The sequence below is a fragment of the Dryas octopetala genome, chromosome 2 (assembly GCF_963921425.1).
Source record: "Dryas octopetala chromosome 2, drDryOcto1.1, whole genome shotgun sequence".
Lineage (NCBI taxonomy): Eukaryota > Viridiplantae > Streptophyta > Magnoliopsida > Rosales > Rosaceae > Dryas > Dryas octopetala.
In genome coordinates, this window is record NC_141367.1 from 13,477,580 (window position 1) to 13,485,888 (window position 8,309).

Here is an 8,309-nt window from a genome sequence, read left to right on the forward strand (position 1 = left end):
TTTTGGATAGGCGGAAGCAACATAGCGCATGAGCTTTGACCGTATTAGATTTCATTTACGCATGCGGGATGCAGGACCTACTAGAAACAATGGAAAAGGAGCAAACAATTGTGCACTGCCGTGTCGAATACAGCCAATGAGGCCCATGACGAGAAAGTCGCTAACTTGACCACAATCACATTTCTTTGTTCATGTTTGACTTTTAGACATTTATTGGAAAACAATTAATGTAATTTCCAACTCCATCCAATATGGCTGATGCTTCATTCTTGTATAAAGCTATATATATATGAAGTAGTTGCATACATATGAGGATTGGATTAAGTTGGAAATACCAAACCTCCATCACTCTCTCTCTCCTCTCCTCTCTTCTCTTCTCTCTCTCTAGCTATATATATATATATATATATATATATATATATATATATGCACACAAGCATAAAGAAGTGTTTGACACGGTTTAGTTAGCCTTTTATATATTATTATTTTTTTTTTCTTGTTACCAAAGTGTGTAGGCCATCTCTTTTTTGTGTGGTTGAAAATTAAGAAATTCTAGAGGTGTTTCAGTTGAGGTTCTTGACTTGGGTTTTGGCTGCTTTAGACTTGGAAGTACCAACAAACACAAGCATATATATATATATATATGATCATGTTTTTAAAGAGATAGTTCACAATTGGCAGAGAAAGGTTTTGTTAATTTGTTGAAGCTAATTATTAGCAGCCATTGAAGCAGCTTCAATTCATTGAACGTTGATGATCAGAAAGCTTTCATCTCTGAGTTTCTGCAGGTAACTAGCTTCATGGAAAAACCATTCCCTTTAATTCTACCGTTCGTTAATGGTTATTCTACTTTAGTTAATTAGCACTCTACATGCATTAATATCCAGCCTCTGTTTCTTGGAAAATTCTTGGTAGAGAAACTTTTTCTTTCCTGTCTTTCAAATTTGGCAAACCTGCATTTACCTTTAATTGAAATTCATCATATCCTTGATCACAAAGTAAATTTCTAATTAAGATACATGCATTAGCTCTAATTCCTATCAGTTCAAATTTTGTTGCCGTGTAAACGTTCTTTTACCTTGCAAAGAAATTATTCTCATAAAAGATAAGAGTAAATTACAATTTTACCCTTTAAATTTTGACTTTTGTGGAATTTTTGCTCTTAAACTTCAAAACGTCCTAGGCAGATAAAAAATAGAAAAAGAGAAACACAATTAACAATACTAAAGGACAAAATAAACAAAATAAAATGCAGTTAGTACTGGTTAACCGAAACTACTATAATAGATTATTATATTGGTGTAACTAATTTACATTTTATAATATAGACAGATCACGAGTTTATATTTATAGGATATAGTATTAATAACATCTAATTATATTATAATACATAAATTAGTGGCGGTATATAAAATAATTCTTAAAAAACACCAAAACTACTATAAAATTAATGGTTTGTGGTTTTGTTAATTACTCTATTTATAAGTTAAATCAAGAGGGAAAGAAAGAAATGGCAATCACGCAAAGTTACTAGTATCTTGCCTTTTTCTGAAGCACTCATTCTATGTGTCTTTATTAGTAGCCACTAGCTAGAAAACTCTTTATCTAATATGTAGAAATCCTTCCAGAATTCACATATTGGAACCCGAATGCATGCATCTAGTGGGAATTAATTAGCAGTTTCTTTTGCAACTCTTTTTGCTAACATAAATTACTTCCCTCATCAACTACTCCAAACTAAACCATTCAATGCTCTTCTCCTCTCTCTCTCTCTCTCTCTCTCTCTCTCTCTCTCTCTCTCTCTCTCTCTGAAGGAAAATAGTGATCTTATATATTCATCTACTTGGTTACTTGGGCAGGTTAAAGATGGGGTCCACATGTGGGACACCACTAGTTCTCAGCATAATTTCCATGATGGTCATAATTTTAGGCTTGATGATCCCAGAAATAGCAGGACAACCCATTTCATCCAGTAACTTGGCACAGGCAGAAATACCAGTAGGTAAGCATATGCATGCACTTACCATATCTACATAATCTCCTCTATTTGATTCGCTTTCAAACCTTCTTAATTTCTATGTAATTATGGTGACATTTCAGGCTTCCAATTATTAAATAGACATAGTACGTTTTCATGATGTAGTTAAATTTGAGGATATTTTGGAATCCATTTGGATAGAGGGAATTAAAGATTGGATTTTTTTTTGACAATAAACTTACATATTTCTATATATTGGTTAAGACTTAAGACAATATAATGCTGATTTGGTAAAAAATTTTAAAATCAAAAAATGATCACACGAAAAAGCATATTAATTATAACACGTGGCGTAATAGTAACACCATGTGGCAGTTATAGTCGCATACAATTTTTTTCCTCCATAAGACATTGTTACAACATGATATATAGTAATGAATAATGCTATACTTACCACATTCTTATACCACATTTTTATATATTAAATACAATTACATGAGTAAAAGAAAAAATTGTAATTAAAACAAAAATCATTTCTGCCCACTATTTTTCACCACTATTCTTTAGCTTCCTCTCTACCTTCTCCCGTATTACAAAAAATGATGCATATTCACTGCCTTTATTCTTGTTTACAGGGATGAATCTGGATCAGGCAAACTATGTGTCAGAAGAGGCTATGAGACAGTCAGATGAAACTGTGAGGGTGGATCCTTTAGATAGTTTCAAGAAATACAGAGGAGGATTTAACATTACCAACAAGCACTACTGGGCTGTAAGTAAATCTCTCTCTCTCTCTCTCTCTCTCTCTCTCTCTCTCTCTCTCTATTTCCACAAAGTATATATATAACTTAATTTGATCTTGTTATGTGCAGTCAACTATATTTACAGGAGTTCATGGGTACGCACTTGGGGTGCTGTGGCTTCTGTGTGGCATTTTATTTGGATGCTTCTTGTTAGCAACAAAATTTTGTTGTAAAAATAGGAAGAGTGGAAAGCTGAGGAAAAGACCACTTTGTCATAAGCATTGTCACCTTTGGCATATATTCCTGGCCTTATTCTCCATGCTCTTTGCAATGTAAGTCATTCAAACTTTGCACTATAAGTCTTAATTGCTAGAAACAAACAGATACTCTTTAGACTAAATGGTCATTGACATAAAAATTTTTGTCCTATTGTTGCCAAATATAGATTATAATTATATCATGATTTGTTGAAACATCCATGCAGAGTTGCATTGGGATTAGTTCTAGGAGGGAACGCGAAATTTCATTCAGAAGCGAAAAATGTGGTGGACATCATCATCAATACAGCAAATGATGCATCAGATACCATATACAACACAACAGGAGCAATCAAAGAAATGAGAAATAACTTTGAAGCAATGGGGAATGCTGAGGTTTCTAGCCCCCTCACCTCCACATCCGAGATACTTGATACTGTAGCTGCAGAAATAGCAAAGCAAGCTAAGAAGAACAGGAATCTAATTGACGTGGGTCTCAAGATAGTGTAAGTCTTTACTCTCTCCCTTTCCTTGGATCCCAAGTCTCGATGTTAACCCTGATAAAGTTGTTGGTTTACCGCTATTTCAAAAATCTGAAGCTACTAGGTGCAGAGACCCAATGAGCATATATAGCTTTATTAAAAGCTTACATCAACCAATATGGGACTAGTGCTTGTCTCTGTTAAGAGTACTTAACCTACATTTGATGGCTCTAACATTAAATATACATTCTAAAAGTTTCAATTTTTGAGAATTGTGGTAAACCAACAAACTTTATCAAACCCTCTCATCGGGTGCTGCAGATTAGTCAATAACTATATATATGATATATTTTTGTTCCTGCAGGTATATAGTAACCACAGTGACTATTTCCTTGACCCTGGTTGCAGTGATTGCTCTGTCAGGTGTGTGAGTGCAATTAAGTGTGCTTTTAATTTTCATCAGTAGCACTAATAGTTAAAGGAGCTTTACTTTTAATTAGTTTGAAACAAGTATTAAGGTTTGATCATTAGGCATCAATTCTGGTAATCCACCATCTTACTTTTTTTAATTAATTGTCAAATCTTCTTGTTACCATGAAAATGAAATTCCAAACATCCAGCTTGTTTTTTGCCTTTAAAGTTTGACTATGATGATCACCAAAAAAAAAAAAAAAGTTTGACTATGAAAATAAAAATTTCAAGAATTAAATATGGCCAGTAGTTACTTAAACTACAAGCAAGAATTCCTGTATATTATATCATTTCAATTAATGTAATTATCACTGAAGTTGTAATTCTCCCTGCTGCAGCGGCCGGAATTTTGAAGTTACAAAGGCCAGTTTACCTGTAAGTACACAATTTAGAAATCAATTTGAACATGGAAGTTAAATAGTACATTGATTAATGGAGGCCCATTCAAATTTCAATGATATGATTAATCTGAATGTTTCTGTTTAATTTGCTCTCTTACAGGCTCATTACACTGTGCTGGCTCTTAACTGTTATGTGCTGGCTATTCTTTGGGATTTATTTCTTCTTAGCAGAGTATGTCGAGTCATATTTTCCTTTCCTTAATTTAATTAAGTATTATATACGTAAAACTTTCTCTTGCCAATGTTATGTCGATAGACTGTTAATCTAGATCATTGATTAGGTTGACCCTTAATTGAATATGTGACAACAGAACATTACCTGTATTATATATTATATGTTCTGTATTATATTCTCAAACAACATTCAATTAGTAGGACTCCATGAATGAAACAACTAGAAGAAATGCAGGACTACAGAAGTTTGGAAATGAGAATAAGAATTAAAAGAAAAACCATTATTTCTATTTCAGGTTCTCAGGTGATGCTTGCACAGCTCTTGAAAATTTCCAACAAAATCCCAACAACAACAGCTTGAGCTCGATCCTCCCCTGTGATGAATTGCTCTCAGCAAAATCAGTTCTACATGATATTGGTAAAGGGATCTCTAGCCTAGTTAATGAGGTAATTAAGTTCTTATTTTGTATTTTAGAAACCAAGTAATAAGAAAATTAAGATCTTTGTTGAAGTTGTGAAAAAGTTATTTCATCTGTTCCAGTGATATCTTCAAAATTCATCAGTATTTGACTTATTTCTTAGATATGAAGTACTGTGTCATCAGTCATGATTAATTTACTTGAATATGATTGGAACTTACTGTGGACAATAGACTCCTCAATAGGCAGAATGTTACCATGTCTTACATTCAAGAATTAATTGGTGAACTGAAAAGTTAGCACGCTTATGCAACAGATTATTAGGTGCTCTAGTTATATAACTCGGAGTTAATTTATCATGTGCACAAAGTACTTGCAATTCTGAAATTTCTTGTGTTGGTAAATCTCCAGGTGAATGGAAACATGCCAGCAAATCAAAATATAGCTTATGTCTGCAATCCCTTCTCAGAACCACCAGAGTACCAATACCAGCCAGAAAACTGCCCGGTTGATTCAGTTCGAATAGGAGACATCCCAGAGGTATGCTTGAAGAAAGTTTGAATTTAACAAATTAAGCTCTTATGTTTTTCATATTTTATAAGGAAAAACTACACAATGCCCCCTCAATTTTGGGGTATACCCCACTTTGGCTCCTAAAAAATTTTGACAGACTTAGCCCTTTTGTATTATGAACTTATTGCAATGTGGGTCCAACTCCATCCAAGATTCTGTGAAAAATATGGAAGTCTAATACATGAGAAGTCTGATAGAATCTTGGACAGACCCATATTGCAACAAATTTATAATACATGAGGTAATGTGAGTCAATTTGTAGCAGCAAAGTGGGACAGACAGCAAAGTTGAGGAATTATAAGTGTAATTTTGACCCCTTCTAAACTAATTACTACTATGGTGAATAATTGAATATATATTTTTCTTTCTGTCTAATCCTAGTTATCTGTCTTTAATTTTGAAGGTGTTGAAGGTATATACTTGTTCAGCTGCCAACAATGGAACCTGTGAAAATGGATCATTCATATCCAATAGCGAATACGAATTGGTGGAAATTTACACAACTTCCATACAAAACATACTAAATGTATACCCGGGAATGGAAAGTCTTGTGGAATGTCAGACAGTGAAGGATGCTTTCTCTGATATCATTCTCAACCACTGCAAACCTATGAAGAGATATGCCAAGATGGTTTGGGCAGCAATGGTGTTTCTTGCAGTACTAATGGTGTTGTTGGTTGTGTTGTGGACAACACAAATCAATCATGAGCAGAACCATCATTTTGGAGATGGTTCTGTAAAGCCACATTCTGGAGAAGCAAATGTCTTGGAGTTAGGTACAGACCCAAATCCTAGCTTGGTCTAGAAATTCAGGGAGTGAGTTCAATATAGATTTCATTGGATTTTGAAAGAATTCATTTTTGAGTTCTGAAGTGCAATACTAGAATTAATACGGAACTAAAAGGCGCAAGCAAAGTTCCAAAAAAAATTTAGTTTTTAGTGTACACTGTACAGTATACAGATACACAAAATTTTGTAAGTACTTTAGTAGAGATGGAAAAAGAAAAGTCTCTGTGCTGAGGAACAGTTGTTTTGGTTGCGAATTTTTTGTGCCCAAAAACTGGTATACAATATATTTATTCATTCCTTCTTTCAATTTGTAATCCACAGAATATATCTTGTTTTTCCTTGTTTCAAACTGGTAAGACTAATGTTTTGGAAAACACAGAAGTTAAAAGGCTTCTTGCTCCAAATTTACCCTTAGTAGATTTGTTAAGTAAATTCTAGCAACCTTCATTTATTTATTTTTTGGGTCAGTTTAATTTTAGTACTAAATACAACTCTTTTTCAGTGTAGCAGTACTAGAAGAGTTTTTCTTAGTTTAATTAGGTACCAAGTGGAAGGAAGGAATTCGTTTGGTCCATCTGGGGGCAAAAAACCTAGTGTTTGAAGAGGAAAGCTTAGCTTCTAGCTTAGCTTAGCTTAGCTTGAGGCTTGAGCTTTACTAGGCTTACTGTTGCCTGTTTGATTAGCATTAAACCAGTCAAGTGTATAAATATTAATTGCAAGATAGTTATATCAAGCCAAGGCCAAGGGGGAAATATAGTTGAAGCCCAAATGAAATTAATATAGATATTGCTGCATCTTCACCTTCAATTAATAGGGATGGATGCAAGATTTTTTTGGATAATTTCTGTAAACCGGGGCTTAGCTTATCAACAATTTTTTGAAGTCAGACACTTTGCAATTTCTTCTCTTATTCTGATAATTAATAAAGACACCAAAGCCTTATCACTCAAATTAAGGACCATCCACAACCCAATGATCCACCCAAAATTTTGTGAATTAGGAGCCAGATTTTATCCTCCATTTAACTGATTTTTGCATATCAGAGCCTGAGATAATACTTCACCAGGCAGGGAAAGAAGCAGATCCTATCATCAGTAAAGCTGAAGGGGCACCTTTCAATTTCGGGCAGCACACGTTATTCCAATTAGTTTTAGGTCCCTCTTTCACGAGAAATTATTCAAAAGTATAACCGATATACTGCTGCGTAACCACAAGTACTAGCTGTGAGGCTAAGATATAGCTTGCATGGTATAGATTGGCAAAGCTGAACTCATAGCCGGAATCATGGTAATTCTTCCAGCCATAGACAAAACTTGATCTTCCAAGCAGTAAATTATATTTCTTTTGCACATTGTCCATCACACATATTTGTAAGTAGCCTTAATTAGTCAAGTGCATGTAAGCTACTTCACGAATATCATATATATCAAGAAGACTACTACTCTATATGAAGATTATGCATTGCACATTGACACCCAACTGCTATTTGTTTGTCCTCTTGTGATTTTGGGACCCATAGCAGCCCCCTTTGAGCTCTCTTAGTTCAAAGAAAACAACGCACGCCAAGTGTTTGATTTTATTCCCCACCTAGGCCTCCTTGTTGAAAACTCAATTAAAAGATGTAGGCCGGCTTCTCTATTTTACTCATTATCTTCTCCGATCATCTTGCCATGGTAAATGCCAATTTATGGCCTAAACAGCTATATATTTTAAATAAAAAAACGTTACTATTAATTATTTGAAGTATATTTATTTTAGTTAAGTAATGTATATATATATATATATATATATATGTGTGTGTGTGTGTGTGTATACATGCATAGGTTGAAATTTTTATATCCTAACATTATTTAAGATAATGGCTACAAAAAGAATGATAAACTTATCTAGGTACAAAGCTTTAATTTATTCCAATAATCCAATTGTTGAGTCATTGAAAACTCCATTACCAACCTCCAATGTTATATTGGGAGAAAAAACAAGGCAAAAAAGTTTTGATCCATCATTCAACATGTATATCAC

General features: G+C 33.9%; 1 protein-coding gene across 1 annotated transcript; it reads left to right on the top strand.

The window, feature by feature from the left end:
* The first annotated feature begins 499 nt into the window (after positions 1–499).
* Positions 500–6,600, top strand: LOC147293245 (uncharacterized). The gene is made up of 11 exons (XM_086233448.1): positions 500–788; positions 1,860–2,002; positions 2,614–2,750; positions 2,851–3,053; positions 3,206–3,484; positions 3,825–3,883; positions 4,270–4,306; positions 4,433–4,504; positions 4,803–4,953; positions 5,337–5,465; positions 5,902–6,600. Exons 1-11 carry the CDS (start codon positions 754–756, stop codon positions 6,301–6,303), a joined length of 1,647 nt encoding a protein of 548 aa, XP_086089574.1. The 5' UTR covers positions 500–753; the 3' UTR covers positions 6,304–6,600.
* Positions 6,601–8,309: the final 1,709 nt, after the last annotated feature.

Coding starts and splice junctions, on each gene's coding strand:
- LOC147293245 (XM_086233448.1), top strand. CDS start 754: ATGATCAGAAAGCTTTCATCTCTGAGTTTCTGCAG. Junction 789..1,859: donor TCATCTCTGAGTTTCTGCAG/GTAACTAGCTTC, acceptor TTACTTGGGCAG/GTTAAAGATGGGGTCCACAT. Junction 5,466..5,901: donor GAATAGGAGACATCCCAGAG/GTATGCTTGAAG, acceptor TTAATTTTGAAG/GTGTTGAAGGTATATACTTG.